The sequence below is a fragment of the Thalassophryne amazonica genome, chromosome 11, assembly GCF_902500255.1.
Source record: "Thalassophryne amazonica chromosome 11, fThaAma1.1, whole genome shotgun sequence".
NCBI classification, from domain to species: Eukaryota; Metazoa; Chordata; class Actinopteri; order Batrachoidiformes; family Batrachoididae; genus Thalassophryne; species Thalassophryne amazonica.
The window spans coordinates 97,429,916-97,452,545 of record NC_047113.1 but is presented as its reverse complement, the minus strand read 5'-3'; the positions used below and the strand labels follow the sequence as shown (position 1 = coordinate 97,452,545).

Here is a 22,630-nt window from a genome sequence, read left to right as displayed (position 1 = left end):
GTAACTAATGGAAATACATTAATAAAATCATGAAAAATAAATCAAATATAATGAACAAAATAAAACATACCCCAGAACTTCATCAAATGTATCGAAAATCGCCTCGCCAGTGCCGATGTTGCAGACTGGCATGTCGATCCTCGACTTCGTCCCAGTGTTTCTTAGGGATGGGTATCGATAAGATTATATCGCTACCATTATTGATTCTGCTTAGTGATCTGATTCCGCTTATCAATCCGATTCCTTATTGATACCTCTTGTGATTTTTTTAAATTTTTTTTTGTGTACTAAAAGTACGCTTTACAAGTTTTCTATATCAGCGGGTCAAAGAGCTTTTCGTTATCATGCACCCGCTCTGTGGAACGGTCTTCCTGCGACCGTGACGCAGTTGGAGTCTGTAGACATTTTTAAGTCAAGCCTTAAAGCCTATTTTTTATTCTCTTTCTTATGAATAGGTTTCATTTGTATCTGTTTTAATCTTTTACTTCTGTTTATAATTATGTATTTGAATTTTTATTTATTTATTTTTATTTTTTATGTTGAACTGTGAGGTGCCTTGAGATGGCTTTTGTTGTGATTTGGCACTTTATAAGCCAGTTAAATTGAAATTGAGTTGAACAACATTTTATTGAGTTTTAAAGTAAATAAATATGAAATTGGTGACTAGATCCTTAAACTTTGGACATAATAAACTGTACATGGTGGATCCTTGATCTCTGCAAATGAATCGAAATAAACAAAATCTGTAGTTTTTGTCAAAAGCATTTCCTTTCAGACATTTTGGCATGAATGTCACTCCATACATCTGAGCTGAGCTCTTACAGCTGACTGTGCTGTACGTCAGCATCAGTTTAATTCATAAAGAATGCAGGACGTCTCATTTTGGGAAGGAAAAAAAAACATTTTACTTGATTGTAGTTTATTTTCTGTATTACAGCATTTGGAAAGAGGTGTCATTTTATTTAAAGCAGCAATTTGAAGCTATTAATTCCGACTGGACTCTGTCTCAGCAGCCAACGGAACGGAGGACGATTGTCGTTTCTTGACTACAACATGACATGAGTCCCAGTTACAAAAGCGACTCACGATATTTTAATGGCTTTGAGAGGAGTTAAGAAGCGGACTTGCTGTTTCTGAAGAGCAGCGAATCAAAGAACCACGAGCCAGTGGTTCGAAGCATTGGCTTCATTGCCTCACGCATCAAAGTGGAGTTGCGCTGCAGAAACGGTTGATTACAGAGCCACTGCAGACCAAACTCTGAATATCCGTAAGACTTTATTTGTACGTCCGTATGACTCTGAAACTCTGAAAAATCCATTTAATTTATGGACAATCCGTATAGGTTGACGTATGGTATAAAAGCTTCAGATATCTGTCGCTGGGACAGATGATGACTAGAGTGCAGGTTTAATCAGAAACGAGGTGATAATCAGTGAATTGCCGGTGATGCTCAGAAATGACGCTGCTGAGCTCCGAAATGACGCATGCACATTGAATGCAGGGTGGACCGATTTTAGGCAGGTCTGCGACACTGGCTTTGCTTGTGGATGACATCACCGGTTTGCTCAGATGAAAAAAAACTCCTCTACGAAAGCCCCGCTGCTAGTTCTTGTGGAGGACTGAACATTTTATTTGAAATATCTACAATAATGTGGCTTGCTATGTGGTTATTTGTCCTTGCATATCATCTAAAAAGTCTGTGTGCCTTGAGGTTAGCACTATTTAGCAGGTTTAGCAGCTATTGGTAGCTTGATAACTTTAGGTTCAGTTAATCTGCGATTACTGAGGAAATAAGACTGTCATAATTTTTTTAATACCCACATCAAAGCAGACTGTTCTGATGACCACTGTGCAGTCCCCAAACATGATTTAATAAAACACCTGAACAAGAGGTTAGCCTGTTAGCTATTCTCAAGGTCGGCCATCCGGCCATTTAACCTCAAGGAGCTGGTTTTGTTGGTGAAAACATCACCGAATTCTATACAAATACATGTAATTTGGTCACTTTTCAAAGGTGTCAGACTCATCAATAAAATCAATTTAATGTACAATGGTTCATTTTAGGTCAGCTTGGTGTATAAATCTCATTGTTCCAGGCAATGATAGTTGTCAGCTGGCCGTTAGAAGCAAGAGATGATTAAAAAACCGGCTGATTTCAATAAAACAGCATACAGCCCAAGCGTGTTTTCACCGAGTGGACAGTCACAGAACCACGAATTCTCGCCTTCGGATTGGCCACTTTGCCAAAGTGATGTAGCGCTGACCTTGAGAATAGGTTTGGTTACCACTTACACCTCTTTACCCATTTATGTGTTCGCTGGGATGTGACTGAAGGGCATTCCATCAGTTGTAATAGTTGACCATGCACTTCTGCATGTGCCCACCCCCATCTTGGACATATTTTCAAGCCAAATCCCCTGGACATTCCAAAATGCCAGTAATGTACAGGGACAGTTTGGTAATCACACATATCTCCAGCTATGGGGTCAGTGGAAACCATCCAGGAGCAAAGATGTTTCTGTGTTGTGGTAGACACAGTGACACAAGTCAACAGCACATCATCTGGCCTTCACATTTGGAATATTTGAAAAGTCTAATCAATGCCAGTCAATTTGAAATTGTTTTGCAAATAAACAATGTAATTGTTGATAATGAAAGGTCATAATCTGTGATTTTGTCTGTCTGTCTGTCTGTCTGTCTGTCTGTCTGTGTGTGTGTGTGTGTGTGTGTGTGTGTGTGTGTGTGTGTGTGTGTGTGTGTGTGTGACACAGGAGGATGGACAGCAGGTGGCTGTTCACAACAGTGGCAATCCAGGTTATGTTGTAGGACTGCCTGTTCTCTCTGGAAAAAGAGCAGCAGAATATCCTTTAACTTGCATAAAGATACTCTCACACCCAGAAGAGTTTGGCACATATTTAAGAAATGTTGTTGTACCAGTTACAACTCTGCACACTTAAAATGATTTCCACAATTGGGGGCCTGACTGAATTTGGGGCTGTGTTTTCTCAAGTAGCAACAGCACAACTCTTATACTGTCAAAGTCAGGGTGAGCTCGGCATTGTAGTCTGCGTATCTCAGCACGGGTCACGATAGCTGAGGGTAAACGAGGTGCAACACGGACACAGAGTTCCAGAAATGTTTAAACAAGTTCAAAACTGGTACAAGTACACCCAACCTTTTACAGCTTGCGTAGAGCTATGCCAAGTAGTATGCTGAGGTCCCCATGATGTACAGTGTATACATATTGTGTTGAGTCACTGTGTAGGAAAACCGCCAGGTGTGACAGCTGGTGAACTGATGGTTTCACCATCAGCATGAAGACCAAAGCATTAACTGATGCAGTGACACAATGTATATTATTATAGCCAAGTGGTCTCTGTGTGTGTATACGTGCATGTGTGTATGCGTGTGTATGGCTTCAATCACTGAGAAACTGGGGAGAGCTGACATTTGCCGTTTGGTATGCTTATGTATTTTGGGTCAAGAATGAATACTGCGAAACTGGAAAGTTGATAGGACTAATATTTTTGAAGAAATTAGCGATATTAGTTAACACGAGTAAACAATGGACATTGTGCTGCAATACACCATGAGGGTTTGAGGTTTATGGGTTTTAAATGTTGTTATTGTGGTTCATTTTAGTTTAACAGTGTTGTTAGTGTTATTGAGTTCTTGTGTTTTTGTAGTTCAATTGGTTTAGTAAGTTTAGTTAAGTGTCATCTTGCCCTTACTGTGAATGACACGTGTAGTGCTTTTGATGTCTTCTGCCACTGTCTCTGTTTGTGGGTGTGTAAAAATAAAAGCACCTGTGTGGGGCAGAATGCAGAAAAGACAAAAGACTTTGCGTGTGGACGCAACTTCGATCACAGATGGAGCATTGATAGGATGAATATTCTTGGAGAAATTACAGATATTAGCTAACAACACTGAACAATGTACATTGATAATTACATTCTGGGCTTGCATGCCATTCCAGCAGGGGATGGTAAATCATTTTTATATTAAACACTTGCATGCCTGCCTGATTTTATTTAGTAAGTTCAATGTAAGTACATGATTTAATTGTAAATATGTTAAAAATCAGTGGTGGGCACGGCTACGCAAAAAAGTTAACTTTAATAACAGTTAATCAGCTAACTGAAAGCTATACCGATAAACCATCCAAACATTTATTGGAAGCTACAGCTAACTGATAACCAATAACTTTCAAAATTGAGTTTTAACACCACGATCACAAACCCAGACAATGAAACACCACTTTTGTCATTGTGCCCCCTGCTGAAAGCTCCTGTTTATGTTTTTTGTACTGTTTATGTATTTTACTCTACCACATTAAAAGGACCCTGACCACCAGGTTGTCACAAAAAAAAAATATATTCCTTATCTGCATACAGCTCTTGGAAAATAAAGCAGTTTTGACTTGTAGTTTTGATTTATAAACCAAATTATTCTGTATGGAATAACTACATTGACAATTCTGTCATTTGTACAAAGTTAAAATATAACACATATCTTTTAATTTTAAATAATGCACTAATTCTGAAGTTTTTTAACAAACACACACAGATGCCAAAGGGATTATGGGTTAAATAGCCTCCGCTAACACTGATTGGTTGACTCATTCATTCTGTGTAAAAACAAACACGTTAATGTGACGTGTGTCTTGGTTTACATATAAATGTGCTTTTGTAAAATATGCCATTTTTTTCATGTGTTTAAAAAAAGCCATTTGCAAAAGCCAAAAGTAAAGTTGTGATTAGACAACTGTCTGATATAACCTGATAATACTGCCATGAACCAGACCAGTGAAAACTTACCAAAACAACTATTCCAAATATTCTGTGTCTGCTACATGGAATTTAATAAACACAAACTGAATTTCAGACATCTTACATATATATATATATATATATATATATATATATATATATATATTTATCTCAATCACTCTGCAACAAAGACGACAAACAGTGTTGTCAAGGACAATAACCAGGACATTATAGAGCAAACAGGAAGTAATTTCAGCCTACAGTGATTCCAATTGAAAATAATGGAGAAGCAACCTGAGCTTCTTCTGGCATGTTTACATAAAACAAACACAATAACAACATCTATAAACTCAGAGAATATATTCACAAGAGTTTTAGGCCCAATTTACAAAGGGTTTAGTGCTGTTGTCCATGTGGAGCCTGATCGGAGCCTCTCAAATGCATTTCTCCTGTCGTAAACTTCTACAGTACCCATAATGCACTGCACACACACCATGTTCACACTAAAACCTTTAAAATTAGTGCATTACTTTAAAACTAAAACATATAGCTGATATTTTCACTTTATAAAACTTCAGACGTGACGTTAATTTAAATAACTTGTCCAAAATGTGTTTGGTTAAAATTTTAACCATAACTTAAAACTGTATGCCTCTGTATGATTTGGGTGATATTGCTGGCTGGTTCGTAGGGTGTCAAGAGAAATGGTCTTGTTTTGTTTGTCTTCTGTGAGCAGTTCTTCTCTGATTCTGATTCTCCTCTGTTTGTAGAGGATAGAACTGTACATCTACTACAAAACATTTAACAGGTAGGCTCTAAAATCTTTGATATCAGACTTTAAAAAATGTTTGCTGTTAAAGCTTTATTCACTAAGCTTGCAATAATATGTTAGTGGTTTAAAAATTATCAGACCAAAATTTATCAGAAGATAATTAATCCGATGATGGCTTTCAGAGTTATCTGAAAAGCTAATCTGATAATGAAAATGTTAGCTTTGATAATTAGCGGTTAGCGGATTAGTGGAATTGTGCCCACCACTGTTAAAAATGCATAGATGACACAAGAAAGTGAAGACAGTTATTACCTCCCCCAACGAAGACGGAGGAGGTTATGTTTCACCTCTGTTTGTTTTATTTGTTTGTCTATTTGTGAACAGCTTGGAGCTAACAATTTTTCATATATTGTTATGACATTTTTATTGACGATTTATTTCCTGATAGGCATGAACTGATGAAATTTTAAAGGTCAAAGTCTGGAAAAATCCCTATCTTTTAACATAGAATGTATTTTCAGAAATTCATAATTCTGTCAAAATGATCAAATTATTTTCATATTTGAAAGTGTTATGTAGGATGGTATCCTTTATCACCTGACAACATTTGATGGTGCAGGGCAGCTGAAGTTGGTGTGTGTGCTGCGATCCCTGTAACTCATCTTAGTTGCAATGGAACAGGTCTCTGCCTCACTTCCTACCTGCTGGTGATCACCTTAGTATTCTCTCTGCTTTCCTGTCAATTTACTGATGTGAACTCATACCTTGGTCATGCGGCACTAACGAAGGACAACGAAGCTCAAACGATACAAGAAATCTGGACTTTCATTGACTTTTGGACGTATCGTTGACTCTTCATCCAACTTCGTTCCTCCAAGCTGGCGCTTCATCAGAATTTTTAGTTTTGAAAAATTTGAATGAATACTGCCGACATCCTCAATTTGCCAATATTTAGTTTTCCATTTCTTATCATTTGCTTAGTTTTCGGAATGTTAGTGTTTTGTTTGACTTTAGTCCAACTTCATTCAACCTCCCAAGTCCGACATATTGAACAAAGGTTGACAATATCTGAACAAATCAATAACTAAAGCTTTGATGAGCTGAAATGAAACCCTTGGATCACTAATGAATCGTCCATGTTTGGGACGAAACAGCAACGTTTTCATACAGGAACAAATGCGTGAAGTATGTTTTATCAACTACTTTAACTGTTTACATGTTCCAACTGTTTGTGGCTGGCCTGCGTGTGCCTGCATGTGCGTGTCTTCAGGAGTAGCCTTCATCTGGCACGGATACTTCTCCATGGCTGATGCCATTGACTCATCAAAGGTACTCATCACAACAAGTACTATCACAGATAAAGTGTACAATAAGGTACAGACATGCCGCGAGAACTCGGAATGTGAAGACAAACAAAACTTGTGAAGACAAACAAAATCTCTCACCTGTTGTCAAGACAAACAAACTCTCACACCTCCAAGTACTGTAGAAATGAGGACAGGGCTGGCTGCACTCAGCTTCTTTTGGTCACGTCATAGTTAATGTTTCGTTTTGATTTAGTTCAAAGTGTTGAGGTCCACGTTCGCTTCATTTTTCTATTCATTTTAAGTTCTGTTTGAGTTCGCTTGATTCGCAGATTTTTTTGGTGATGATAAAAGTGCAGGATCTTTCATTTACCTTTTCTCAACGATTTTTGACTTTTTATCCTTCATTGAGCTTGCTCTGTGTGCCATGTGACCAGGGCATATGGTTTGTTTTTACAGCTGACTGATTCTGTTCTTTTTCTCTCTGTCCAAGACACTGACAATAGACTGATTCTGGCCGAGCACCACCAAGGTGCTGGACTGACCTCAGTGTGTCGTGCCTGTTCCACAACTGATGGGTGGTCCTGGTCTGCAGCCTACCGGTGCTGGACATTATATATTAAAGACCCAAGATGGACGCTACTGTATTTTTCATTAAGGACTCTGTTTTTGCTGCTTTTCTGTTTCATCTGTTTGTACGCAAACTTTTGTATAATCTGTAAAAACCTTGTAACTGTTAGACTGGTTGAAGCAGTGGGTCATCCACAGTGAGTCTGTTCTGCTTGAGGTTTCTTCCTCATTATCACCAGAGAGTTTTTTGTGGCCCACTTTTTTTTTTTTTTTTTTTTTTTTTGGACTTGTGGATTTGGTTACACACAAAGATTTTTTTTTTTTTTTTACACATTTATGGATCTGGTTACACACCCAGAGATTGAAATACACATTTGCAAAATACTTGCAAGCAAATACTTTTGCTACAATAATAGCCCCATAGTTTTTGCTTGCTCAGGGGCTTGGTAAGGTTATACAACCCCAATTCCAATGAAGTTGGGACGTTGTGTAAAATGTAAATAAAAACAGAATACAATGATTTGCACATCATCTTCAACCTCTATTCAGTTGAATACACCACAAAGACAAGATATTTAATGTTCAAACTGATAGACTTTATTGTTTTTGTGCAAATATTTGCTCATTTTGAAATGGATGCCTGCAGCACGTTTCAAAAAGCTGGGACAGTGGTATGTTTACCACTGCGTTACATCACCTTTCCAACAACACTCAATAAGTGTTTGGGAACTGAGGACACTAATTGTTGAAGCTTTGTAGGTGGAATTCTTTCCCATTCTTGCTTGATGTACGACTTCAGTTGTTCAACAGTCCGGGGTCTCCATTGCCGTATTTTGCGCTTCATAATGCGCCACACATTTTCATTGGGTGACAGGTCTGGACTGCAGGCAGGCCAGTCTGTTACCTACACTCTTTTACTACGAAGCCACGCTGTTATAACACGTGCAGAATGTGGCTTGGCATTGTCTTGCTGAAATAAGCAGGGACATCCCTGAAAAAGACTTTGCTTGGATTGCAGCATGTGTTGCTCCAAAACCTGGATGTACCTTTCAACATTGATGGTGCCATCACAGATGTGTAAGTTGCCCATGCCATGGGCACTAACACACCCCCATACCATCACAGATGCTGGCTGGTAACAATCTGGATAGTCTTTTTCCTTTTTTGTCCGGAGGACACAATGTCCATGATTTCCAAAAACAATTCGAAATGTGGACTCATCAGACCACAGCACACTTTTCAACTTTGTGTCTGTCCATTTCACATGAGCTCGGGCCCAGAGAAGGTGGCGGCGTTTCTGGATGTTGTTGATGTATGGCTTTCGCTTTGCATGGTAGAGTTTTAACTTGCACTTGTAGATGTAGCGACAAACTGTGTTAACTGACAATTGTTTTCTGAAGTGTTCCTGAACCCACACGATAACATCCTTTACACAATGATGTCGGTTTTTAATGCAGTGCCGCCTGAGGGATCAAAGGTCATGGGCATTCAATGTTGGTTTTCGTCCTTGCGACTTACCTGTAGAAAGTTCTCCAGATTCTCTAAATCTGATTATATTATGGACTGCACATGATGGAATCCCTAAATTTATTGCAATTGAATGTTGAGAAACGTTGTTCTTAAACTGTTGGACTATTTTTTCATGCTGTTGTCCACAAAGTGGTGATCTTCGCCCCATCTTTGCTTGTGAATGGCTGAGACTTTTGAGGATGCTCCTTTTATACCCAATCATGACACTCACCTGTTTCCAATTAGGTGTTCTTTGAGCATTCATCAACTTTCCCAGTCTTTGTTGCCCCGTCCCAACTTTATTGAAATGTGTTGCAGGCATCCATTTCAAAATGAGCAAATATTTGCACAAAAACAACAAAGTTTATCAGTTTGAATATTAAATATCTTGTCTTTGTGATGTATTCAGTTGAATTTAGGTTGAAGAGGATTTGCAAATCATTGTATTCTGTTTTTATTTACATTTTACACAACGTCCCAACTTCATTGGTATTGGGGTTGTACTTATGTGAAGCTCCTTGAGGCAGCTTTGTTGTGATTTGGAGCTATACAAATAAAATAATTTGAATTGAAATTGATAGTACTCCTCTGGGTCCCACTGCACTGCAAGGTGTATTTGAAGATATGCATCATTTGATATTCTGCTTAAAATTAGGTGTGTTTTTCTCCATCTAGCAGTTGACATTCCCCTGCAGGCAACCCGCCTACACACGGCGCTTGAGCTTAGCAAGTTAGCACTGTGGAGCAAAGCAGCGCTCACTAAGATCAGCCACGTGTGTGGATGCACACGTCTGCTTCACTTAATCTAGTGACCATGGGCACAATTTGGTGGGGGATAGAGGGGACATGTCCCTTTCCACCTTTTCAACCGGGGGGGGCAGAATATGGTATGGCTCCCCCCACCTTCTGACATACGAGGTCTATTAGAAAAGTATCCGACCTTATTTAAAAAAAAAAAAAAAAAACATATGGATTTGAATTACGTGTGCTTGCGTGAGCCAACCTTGAACCTTCATGCGCATGCGTGATTTTTTTCACGCCTGTCAGTTGCGTCATTCGCCTGTGAGCAGGCTTTGAGTGAGGAGTGGTCCAGCCCTCTCAGCGGATTTTCATTGTCAGGGAAATGGCTGAAACACTGCCACTTTGCTTGATCAAATTTTTTTTAGAAACTGTGAGGCACATCCATGTGGACACCATTCGAGAAATTCAGGTGGTTTTTGGTGAAAATTTTATGGGCTTCAGAGACATTAAGGGATGTTACTGTCCCTTTAAGGACGGCCCACAGCAGCTGTGGGGCGCGCCGCGCTCCAGCTGCCATCGACAGGCTGAGCGGTCATTTCATTTTTAAACGGATCGCTCTGTGGATCCGTGACCATCGTGTGCAATTTCTCTGGTTATCACAAGAGCTGGACATCAACTATTTTCCTGCAGATTTCACTTTTAACAAGAGATTTTGTCATGGAAAGCTGAGCGGACGCTTCGCGCGTCACGATGGATTTGCTGCTGGACAGACACAAAACCACCTCCGTTTTGGTCTCACAGGACGGCTTTGAGATGGCGTTCAGACAGCTGTCGGTGGTTTTTCAGTCGAGTGATTGTCCAAGAAATTGTGGACGAGCCTGGACATGCCAGAACATGTTCTGTGACGCTTAGAAAAAGCTTATGATAGGGTGCCAAGAGAAGAGTTGTGGTATTGTATGAGGACGTCTGGAGTGGTAGAGAAGTATGTTAGGGTAGTGCAGGACATGTACAAGAATAGTGTGACAGCGGTGAGATGCGCAGTCAGAATGACAGACTCATTCAAGGTGGAGGTGGGATTACACCAAGGATCAGCTCTGAGTCCTTTCTTGTTTGCAGTGGTGATGGACAGGTTGACGGATGAGATCAGACAGGAGTCCCCATGGACTATGATGTTTGCAGATGACATTGTGATCTGTAGTGAGAGTAGAGAGCAAGTTGAGTCTAGTCTGAGATATGCTTTGGAGAGAAGGGGAATGAAAGTCAGTAGAAGCAAGACTGAGTACATGTGTGTGAATGAGAGGGAGCCCAGTGGAATAGTGCAGTTACAAGGAGTAGAAGTGGTGAAAGTAGATGAGTTTAAATATTTGGGGTCAACTGTTCAAAGTAATGGAGAGTGTGGTAGAGAGGTGAAGAAGAGAGTGCAGGCAGGGTGGAGTGGGTGGAGAAAGGTGGCAGGAGTGTTTTGTGACCGAAGAATATCAGCAAAAGTGAAGGGGAAAGTTTACAAAACAGTGGTGAAACCAGCTATGTTGTATGGTTTAGAGACGGTGGCACTAACAAAAAGACAGGAGGCAGAGCTGGAGGTGGCAGAGCTGAAGATGTTGAGATTCTCTTTGGGAGTGACAAGAATGGACAAAATTAGGAATGAACATATCAGAGGGACAGCTCAGGTGGGACGGTTTGGAGACAAAGTCAGAGAGGCGAGATTGAGATGGTTTGGACATGTGCAGAGGAGGGACCCAGGGTATATAGGGAGAAGGATGCTGAGGATGGATCCACCAGGCAGGAGGAGAAGAGGGAGGCCAAAGAGGAGGTTCATGGATGTGTTGAGAGAGGACATGCAGGTGGTTGGTGTGACAGAGGAAGATACAGAGGACAGGGTGAGATGGAAACGATTGATCTGCTGTGGCGACCCCTAACGGGAACAGCCGAAAGACAAAGAAGAAGAAGATAAGTAATTTATCCTAAACTTATGATCTGTTGTTTTTTCAAACTTATGCAAAAACAAATCTTGAGAAAAAAAAATATAGTATGTGATAGTTAATAATTATTAAGAGCTTGTTCTTCGGCCCTGCGGGTCTCGCACTTTGTACCCCCTAATTTCTCGTTCTAAATTGTTCCCTTGCTAGTGACAAATCATAATCGAACGTTGTCCGATTCTTCATCTGACATACTTCTGCAGTGGCTGAAGATGACCCTGCGACCACTGCGACTTATGGTCTGCAATCGAGTGAGACATATAGGACAACAAAAGCAACCCGAGTTTTCTGACGTCCGCTAATCCTGATCCGGATCAACTCCAAAATTTAGTGGAGTCTTCCATGGCTTAATACACTCAACAAAAATATAAACGCAACACTTTTGTTTTTGCTCCCATTTTGTATGAGATGAACTCAAAGATCTAAAACTTTTTCCACATACACAATATCACCATTTCCCTTAAATATTGTTCACAAACCAGTCTAAATCTGTGATAGTGAGCACTTCTCCTTTGCTGAGATAATCCATCCCACCTCACACATGTGCCATATCAAGATGCTGATTAGACACCATGATTAGTGCACAGGTGTGCCTTAGATTGCCCACAATAAAAGGCCACTCTGAAAGGTGCAGTTTTATCACACAGCACAATGCCACAGATGTCGCAAGATTTGAGGGAGCGTGCAGTTGGCATGCTGACAGCAGGAATATCAACCAGAGCTGTTGCTCGTGTATTGAATGTTCATTTCTCTACCATAAGCCGTCTCCAAAGGCGTTTCAGAGAATTTGGCAGTACATCCAACCAGCCTCACAACCGCAGACGACGTGTAACCACACCAGCCCAGGACCTCCACATCCAGCATGTTCACCTCCAAGATCGTCTGAGACCAGCCACTCGGACAGCTGCTGGAACAATCGGTTTGCATAACCAAAGAATTTCTGCACAAACTGTCAGAAACCGTCTCAGGGAAGCTCATCTGCATGCTCGTCGTCCTCATCGGGGTCTCGACCTGACTCCAGTTCGTCGTCGTAACCGACTTGAGTGGGCAAATGCTCACATTCGCTGGCGTTTGGCACGTTGGAGAGGTGTTCTCTTCACGGATGAATCCCGGTTCACACTGTCCAGGGCAGATGGCAGACAGCGTGTGTGGCGTAGTGTGGGTGAGTGGTTTTCTGATGTCAGTGTTGTGGATCGAGTGGCCCATGGTGGCGGTGGGGTTATGGTATGGGCAGGCGTCTGTTATGGACGAAGAACACAGGTGCATTTTATTGATGGCATTTTGAATGCACAAAGATACCGTGACGAGATCCTGAGGCCCATTGTTGTGCCATACATCCAAGAACATCACCTCATGTTGCAGCAGGATAATGCACGGCCCCATGCTGCAAGGATCTGTACACAATTCTTGGAAGCTGAAAATGTCCCAGTTCTTGCATGGCCGGCATACTCACCGGACATGTCACCCATTGAGCATGTTTGGGATGCTCTGGACCGGCGTATACGACAGCGTGTACCAGTTCCTGCCAATATCCAGCAACTTCGCACAGCCATTGAAGAGGAGTGGACCAACATTCCACATGACACAATTGACAACCTGATCAACTCTATGCGAAGGAGATGTGTTGCACTGCATGAGGCAAATGGTGGTCACAGCAGATACTGACTGGTATCCCCCCCCAATAAAACAAAACTGCACCTTTCAGAGTGGCCTTTTATTGTGGACAGTCTAAGGCACACCTGTGCACTAATCATGGTGTCTAATCAGCATCTTGGTATGGCACACCTGTGAGGTGGGATGGATTATCTCAGCAAAGGAGAAGTGCTCACTATCACAGATTTAAACTGGTTTGTGAACAATATTTGAGGGAAATGGTGATATTGTGTATGTGGAAAAAGTTTTAGATCTTTGAGTTCATCTCATACAAAATGGGAGCAAAACCAAAAGTGTTGCGTTTATATTTTTGTTGAGTGTATCTATCTGTGGTGTAAATTTGGTGGGACTCCGTGCAGTAGTTTTGACGTAATCCTGCAGACAGTCAGACAAATAAATAAATAAACGCTGATGAATTTATTATGTCCTTGGCGGACGTAAAAATGCACGGTAAATAGAACCAAAATGCACAGTACATGACATTAGTCATAGAATGGGACAAATGATGAAACTTATGTGACATACAATCCACCAATCAAATGACAGGGTCTATTTGGTGTTACATTTTGTTGAATGTGGAATGGGGATGACTGTTCTGATGTGCAGGCAGAATATTTGTCCTTAATGGTTTTCTCCAGTGGGATTTTCAGAAATGTGGTGCCCACAGAAACGCTGTCTCTTCTGTCCAGCTCTGAAGACCAGGACTGCCTGCAGGGCCGACATCAGCGCTCCCCTGTCCTGTTTGGTGTGGACTTCATGTCAGGATGCACCTTAAAGTAGGACAGTAACATCTTCTTTATTCCAAAAATTACAGTGGAACTAACATCATATTAACCTGAAGACAAATGAGGGAATTATGTAAGAAAATACTTTTGTGCATCAGGTTAGTTTCTCTATGTAAAACTGGTTCAGGAAAGCGTTGAGAGTTTGGTTTTCATTGCAGCTGCAGACTCCACCAGGTGATTAGCAGTGCTTTGAGTAGAGGGGAGGAGCTTATCACTGACATCACCTGTGGATGTGATTGGTTGGAATGAAACCCTGCACCTTCACAGCCCTGCCTGGAACCAGATTGAGACCACTGCTTTGTGTTTTCAGAAATCTACATTGTCTCTGCAGATTGGAGGATGCTGCAAACTGCTCCTTGGTTTCCCAAGTGCTTCTAAGTGTTCTGCAGGGCCCAGACTATCCACAGTATGTTGCTGCCTTTGGGTCCTCTCCCTTAAACAATCCCATGGACTGGGTACCCATCAGTAAATTCAGTCCAGAGGTACATTGAAAGTAGGCTTTAGATATCTTTTAGACAATTACTGGATGTAGAAGAAATGAAACTTTAACATCTGAAATAATAATGATCTCAAATGGTAACATCTGTTTCAAAACATATCACAGTATGGTCTGTTTTTGATGTGACTGAGGCTTATTCTGGACATATACAGTAAACTCACATGTAATGGATTCAAGTGGACCATAAAATTTTGTCCATTATAGTCTAAATCATTCACCACTTTAGTGAGAGCTGTCTCTGTGGTATATGTTGTAAAAGCAGACTGCAGTGGCTCAAAACGGTTATTTTCAGTAAGGTGGTCCACAAGTTGCTGTGAAACCACTTTTTCCAGAATTTTAGAGCAAAATGATAGATTTGATATCGGCCTATAGTTTTTCTGTATACTAGGGTTACGATTAGATTTCTTAAGTAATGTTTTAATCACTGCAGATTTGAAACAATTAGGAACAGATCACAAATGTAATGACATATTGATCATTTCCAACACAGTCTGCCCAGTGCTTTTAGCAGATGTTGCAAGTTCCGTGGGCACACCAAGTGAGATGCTATCAAATTCTTTAAATCTGGGTAATACCTCAGTAAAGGCACCCACCTCAATAACAGGATGTAGTGGCTAGATTAAGGCATGCAGGAATATATTTAACCTAATGTCATCTATTTTCTTCTCAGAGTAATCTAAAAAATCTTTGGCTGTAAAAAGAGAGTGAATCACAGGTGGTTGTCCATGAGTAAGTGTTGCCACCGTGTCCAACAAGAACTTTGAATTATGCTTGTTTTTGTTGATCAAATCAGAGTGATAGGTCTGCTTTGTAGCCACTAATAGATGCTTATAGTTTAAGATAGCATCATGCCATGAGAGCTGGAATACCTCTAGTTTTAAACTGCATCATTTTCGTTCTAGACCTTTTAGCCTTATGCTTGACGCCACATAAGTAATCATTGAACCAGGGTGACTGTGTTTTGGGGGGACATGGTTTTAATACAGGTGGAGCAATCAAGATAAGTGTGGCAGATAGATATCAGGCAGTCTGGCTCCAAGTTCAATTGTAGTTGAAGAGTTGACGTGTTGCCGTAATGATAAACAAGATTCTTGTTCCAGTAAACACGGCAGTGAGACTGTAAACTTAATTAAGTGAGTGATCAGATGCTACTGACGCAAGAGGCATGATGTCAATCCAGAGCCATGCAATTAATCATTGAACTAAGGTGACTGTGTTTTGGGGCTGTGGTTTTAATATAGGTGGAGCAATCAAGTCGAGTGTAGCTTTGAGCGCTGAGTTTAAACTGTCCACAAGACTCCACTAAATGGTCAATTTCCAAATGTGAATCTAAGATATCAGGCAGTCTGGCTCTGAGTTCAATTGCAGTTGAAGAATTGATGTGTCGCCACAATGATAAATAAGGTTCCACTAAACACGGCAGCAAAACTGTAAACTTAATAAGCGAGTGATCAGAGACCACTGACGTAAAAGGCACGATGTCAATATTTGTGACAGCAATACCATGTGTGAGAACCAAATCCAGGGTATTTCCACTAATGTGTGTTGAAGCTTGAATGCATTGCTGTAATCCTAGTACATTTGCAGATGGGGTCACAAGACTTATTTATATGAATGTTGAAGTCACGAAAATCAGAAGGTTATCTGCATGGGTTGACAAATTAGAGATAAACTCACAAAATTCATTTAAGAACTCAGAATATGGGCCAGGAGGCCTATATACAGTGACAAAGTAACACGGTTCATTTTTATTCTTCTGACCTTGGCTATACATAGTGTCATGGGTAGAGCAGATGTTCAAACAAATAATTTTTTTTGGCCCCCAACAGCTTGTAAACTAAACCCAGATTTATAAATTAGAACAACACCTCCACCTTGCTTCGTATCACGAGGGACATGACTAAATGTGTATGTCGGTGGGCAGGCCTCATTTAAGGGGAGGACAGCAGTAATTTTAAGCCAGGTTTCACATAAACCAGTCATATCTAAGTGGCAATCCATAATTACATGGTTCATCAACAGTGGTTTTGAGGACATTGACCTTAATGAGGCCCAGACTAAGGACCTCAGTGGAGTTGCCAATTGGACTGTTGGAGTTTTGGGGTGGTTCCACAGTGGCATATATAAGATGGCGAGAAGTAGGTTTAGGTTTAAACTTAAATTTAATCCTACAATGAAACCTAGGAGTTTCATTTTTTGGGGGGGGGGGGGTTGCAAATTTATTAATTAAAAAAAAACTAAGAAATCACATTTAAAAATGTTTCTCAAGCTGTTTAAAAATTATTCCAAACTCTAATAAGATAAGAACAACTTCATTTATGCCAACGGAAATTATTTTGCCAGAGTACAGAAACAATGAACTTTTTTTTTTGTTTCACAGTAAGTAGAACAAAGTAGTAATACATAGTAATATACTGGTGGCATGGTAAACAGACATATTATTAAGGGATATTTGGGGAGTTTTAACATTTGAGAAAAACTGGACGAGAATATATAAAGGTTTCACTTTCTGAATTAACTGACAAATAATATTGACGTTTTTCATGATATTCTTTTTTTTTTAGATGCACTTTGTGTGTATAATAGTTTGTTGTTGTTTGCAAACAGGACATTTTATTTGGCTTTTACAGGAATCCCAGAGTTGCAGCATTCCATTATATCTTCATTTGGTCATCAAATGGACTAAATATGGATCTTTTGTGAATCCTCAAGCTCAGATCGTGAGCATCGAGGAAGTCATCCACACCAACACCAGCACCTTGGTGAGTAACACCAATCCTAGCAGGTCATAATGCATTCGTACTTTTGAATCAGTGTGTTCTTATATCAGCCCCGGTGTCATGGGCGGGCCTTAGGATGCCTTGCACGCCCTCGCAGGCAGTTGGGCCCGCCTTGGATGGACAAGCCTGTCAATCACCCGCCTACCAAAAAAAATAATAATAATAATTACAGGGTACCATGATTAGAAACAATTTGTACAAATTTACAATGTAGATGAGTCATAATAATATTGATAAACACATTGTGCTTTATCAAATTTTTACTAAAATATGAAATGAAAATGAAATGATCTGGGTAAAACAGAAACGTAACGCAGAAATGATATGTGTAGAGTGTTGAATACTTACAGAAGCGCATTGCATTCACCGGATCAAAAAAACAGACATCGTAATTAAGAGAAAAGATCTTATTATGAGATCTTTTCTCTTAATTACAAAATAAGATGAGTATGTTTTTTTTAATCCAGTGAATGCAGTGTGCTTACTGAACCTAGCTGTGAAAGAGAGTGAGAAGTGAAAAAAAAACCTGCTAAACTAAAAGATGGATATACAGCATTTCTCTAATCAAGGAGGGTCCTCGATTAGAGTGAAATAAACAGTGAATTTTAGCGTTATGGATGACACACTGGATATGAGTTGCGTGTAGCCTGTACAGTAGTGTTGAGAATAATAGTAGTGCTATGTGACTAAAAAGATTAATCCAGGTTTTGAGTATATTTCTTATTGTTACGTGGGAAACAAGGTACCAGTAGATTCACTAGAGTCTCACAAATCCAACAAGACCAAGCATTCATGATATACACACTCTTAAGGCCATGAAACTGGGGTCATTGTCTTGTTGAAACACCCATTTCAGGGGCATGTCCTCTTCAGCATAAGGCAACATGACCTCTTCAAGTATTTTGACATATCCAAACTGATCCATGATACCTGGTATGCGATATATAGGCCCAACACCATAGTAGGAGAAACATGCCCATATCATGATGCTTGCACCACCATGCTTCACTGTCTTCACTGTGAACTGTGGCTTGAATTCAGAGTTTGGGGGTCGTCTCACAAACTGTCTGCGGCCCTTGGACCCAAAAAGAACAATTTTACCCTCATCAGTCCACAAAATATTTCTCCATTTCTCTTTAGGCCAGTTGATGTGTTCTTTGGCAAATTGTAACCTCTTCTGCACATGTCTTTTATTTAACAGAGGGACTTTGCGGGGGATTCTTGCAAATAAATTAGCTTCACACAGGTGTCTTCTAACTGTCACAGCACTTACAGGTAACTCCAGACTGTCTTTGATCATCCTGGAGCTGATCAATGGGTGATCCTTTGCCATTTTGGTTATTCTTCTATCCATTTTGATGGTTGTTTTCCATTTTCTTCCACGCGTCTGGTTTTTTTGTCCATTTTAGAGCATTGGAGATCATTGTAGATGAACAGCCTATAATTTTTTTGCACCTGCGTATAAGTTTTCCCCTCTCCAATCAACTTTTTAATCAAACTACGCTGTTCTTCTGAACAATGTCTTGAACGTCCCATTTTCCTCAGGCTTTCAAAGAGAAAAGCATGTTCAACAGGTGCTGGCTTCATTCTTAAATAGGGGACACCTGATTCACACCTGTTTGTTCCACAAAATTGATGAACTCACTGACTGAATGCCACACTACTATTATTGTGAACACCCCCTTTTCTACTTTTTTTTTTACTAATAGCCCAGTTTCACAGCCTTAAGTGTGTGCATATCATGAATGCTTGGTCTTGTTGGATTTGTGAGAATCTGCTGCATCTACTGGTACCTTGTTTCCCATGTAACAATAAGAAACATACTCAAAACCTGGATTAAGCTTTTTAGTCACATAGCACTACTATTATTCTGAACACTACTGTACTTGTATTTGGTTCAAAAAGGAGGTGCATGAAGTTTTTAAATCCTTTTGGGTGGCCCGATATTAGAGGTGCATTTAAACTGTGCTCATTAGCCTGCGCTTTGTTCACGTGAGTCAGACATAAAACGATTGCTCATCCTTCCTTCATAACATATGATAAACATGTTATGTTTCCACTAGACTAATCGATACAAATCGGTATCGAGATACAAACGTGCGCGATGCAAGTGTATTGATTCATTCAGTGTGCATCAGTTCAGTTGTCATCTGAAATCGTGATGCATTGGTCGCTGCATGTTTGCATCGAGTTTTTTTTTCCAAGACACATTGAATGCACCATCACTGATGGAAGCCTGAAAGCACATTTCTACCGCAAAAAAATCTATTTCAAAATGGAGACCCGCGAGAACACCAGCAAACAGTTGGAAGAGGTTTTTGATGCACCTAAAACATGTAAAGGTCTTTGGAGATATTTTGGCTTTTGTTAAAGATAGGAAAGTTGGGAAAGTTGACAAGATGCAGGTCATTTGGAAAGAATCCCGTGGCCGCCGCTGCGCCACTCAGCAAGACTGGTAAGAAAGTATCTTAAATGACTTTTGCCAAGGCGGTACTCTCTCAGTGAGTGACGTTGTTTTACTCTTTACTGTTTAAGTTCTGACAGTGTGATCAAACAGGTTCCACATATGAGGGAATTGATTCTTGTTCCTTAATGTTGCATCTGGTAAATTTGCTGCTTATAAGGAGTAAAACAAATCCTTTGTGAGGTTACACCAGTGACCTTATGATAACTTTATGCTAATATAACTAAGTATTTAATTTCTGTGGTATTGTTGTCCGTTTGCTGTTGTACATTGAAATGGTACCGTTGTGTGTGGATGAGGTGATGTGTGCAGGGTGTGCTGTAATGTGCGAGTGGTTATTTGGCTGAGCGTGTGCTCATCCAGTTGGAAGATGTGAAGACAGAAGAGGCTGATAAGTGATGCAACAAAGCACATCAGAGATCTTTTATGTTACTCCGAGAAGTGCATGAGAGTGAAACTGTAAGACGATGGTCCACCACAGTTTGGGTGGTTCACAGGGAGACACTGGACGTAGTCTGGAAGACACACTGTCTTCATGCTTGTGTCTGTCTGTGTGTGGACATAATCTGAATCAGTAAGAAGCCCTGATGGACACTTGATGTTTCCACCACAGGTACCTTCCAGGACAGTACATGAGCTTTATTGAATATCTTGGCGAGTTTTGTGTATAAGTGGATCTTAATGTGATTTTTTCTCTGCATGTCGGAGAAACAGTGATATTCCTCGGATAGATACCTAGAAGTGAGGAGAATTTGGAGTCGTATGGTCAAAGGTCAAGGAAACCATGCTCCATGAAACACTTGTTTGTGTATCTCAATATCCAAGAAGCTTATATGGATGACCGAAAGTAAATGTTGATTTGCACAATATTTGTGATTGATTTTTATGAATGATGTCACACAAAAGTCAGATGATGAAGTCGCACATAGTCAGAAATTCAGTTCCATACATTTGTATATTTACCCTTACCAAAAAGTAGTATATGCAAGTATGTTTCAAGTATACTTCTAGTTTACTTTTTATATACTTATCAGTACTATTTTTTGGTAAGGGTAGTTGTACTACATTTCTGTCAGTGTGTAGCTGATGGATTTTATTTATCTTGTGAACACATTAACTCATTCACATTAGTATTTCAAGGTGCCTTAAAGTTTTCCACAGTTTAGATTTTGTCGGTCGTGTGCATAAAGACGTTCGTGGATTACCTGTCGGCTGTTCTGTCTTTTCTCCACAGGCCCTGCTGTCTGGAGGTAGCAGCACCGTGACAGTCACGACCTCAGTGACCTTTGTCTCAGTTTCTGCCGCTGCTGTCCCTGGTTTCAGAGCCACGCCCACCATTGATGCCAAACTGCCCTTTGATTTCTTCTTCCCTTTTGTGTGATGGTAGAAGTACAACCCCAATTCCAATGAAGTTGGGACGTTGTGTAAAATGTAAATAAAAACAGAATACAATGATTTGGAAATCCTCTTCAACCTATATTCAATTGAATACACCACAAAGACAAGATATTTAATCTTCAAACTGATAGACTTTGCTCATTTTGAAATGGATCCCTGCAACATGTTTAAAAAAAGCTGGGACAGTGGTATGTTTATCACTGTGTTACATCACCTTTCCTTCTCACAACACTCAATAAGCGTTTGGGAACTGAGGACACTAATTGTTGAAGCTTTGTAGGTGGAATTCTTTCCCATTCTTGCTTGATGTACGACTTCAGTTGTTCAACAGTCCGGGGTCTCCGTTGTCATATTTTGCCCTTCATAATGTGCCACACATTTTCAATGGGCGACAGGTCTGGACTGCAGGCAGGCCAGTCTAGTACCCGCATTCTTTTACTACGAAACCACGCTGTTGTAACATGTGCAGAATGTGGCTTGGCATGGTCTTGCTGAAATAAGCAGGGACATCCCTGAAAAAGATGTTGCTTGGATGGCAGCATGTGTTGCTCCAAAACCTGGATGTACCTTTCAGCATTGATGTTGCCATCACAGATGTGTAAGTTGCCCATGCTATGGGCACTGACACACCCCCATACCATCACAGATGCTGGCTGGTAACAATCTGGATGGTCTTCTTCCTTTTTTGTCCAGAGGACACAATGTCCATGATTTGCAAAAACAATTGAAACATGGACTCATCAGACCACAGCATGCTTTTCCACTTTGCGTCTGTCCATTTCAATTGAGCTCGGGCTCAGAGAAGGTGGCGTTTCTGGATGTTGTTGATGTATGGCTTTCGTTTTGCATGGTAGAGTTTTAACTTGAACTTGTAAATGTAGCGACGAACTGTGTTAACTGACCATGGTTTTCTGAAGTGTTCCTGAACCCACGCGGTAAGATCCTTTACACAGTGATGTCGGTTTTTAATGCAGTGCCGCCTGAGGCATCAAAGGTCATGGGCATTCAATATTGGTTTTCGGCCTTGCTGCTTACGTGTAGAAAGTTCTTCAGATTCTCTAAATCTGATTATATTATGGACTGTAGATGATGGATTCCCTAAATTCATTGCAATTGAACATTGCGAAACATTGTTCTTAAACTGTTGGACTATTTTTTTCATGCACTTGTTCACAAAGTGGTGATCTTTGCTTGTGAACGGCTGAACCTTTTGGGGATGCTCCTTTTATACCCAATTGTGACACTCACCTGTTTCTAATTAGGTGTTCTTTGAGCATTCATCAACTTTCCCAGTCTTTTGTTGCCCTGTCCCAACTTTTTTGAAATGTGTTGCAGGCATCCATTTCAAAATGAGCAAATATTTGCACAAAAACAACAAAGTTTTTCAGTTTGAACATTAAATATCTT

At 40.3% G+C, this 22,630-nt stretch overlaps 1 protein-coding gene across 1 annotated transcript in view; it reads left to right on the top strand.

Annotated features, from left to right (window-relative positions):
* The window catches only part of LOC117519619 (tectonic-1-like), a 66,514-nt gene extending 45,206 nt beyond the window's left edge, over positions 1 to 21,308 (top strand). Inside the window, exons 10-14 of the mRNA XM_034180882.1 lie at positions 2,772 to 2,860; positions 13,936 to 14,073; positions 14,414 to 14,564; positions 17,212 to 17,343; positions 21,060 to 21,308. Of these exons, the coding sequence (XP_034036773.1) occupies positions 2,772 to 2,860; positions 13,936 to 14,073; positions 14,414 to 14,564; positions 17,212 to 17,343; positions 21,060 to 21,206 (657 nt within the window). The 3' untranslated portion in view covers positions 21,207 to 21,308. The remainder of the gene's footprint in view (positions 1 to 2,771; positions 2,861 to 13,935; positions 14,074 to 14,413; positions 14,565 to 17,211; positions 17,344 to 21,059) is intronic.
* The last annotated feature ends 1,322 nt before the right edge of the window (positions 21,309 to 22,630 follow it).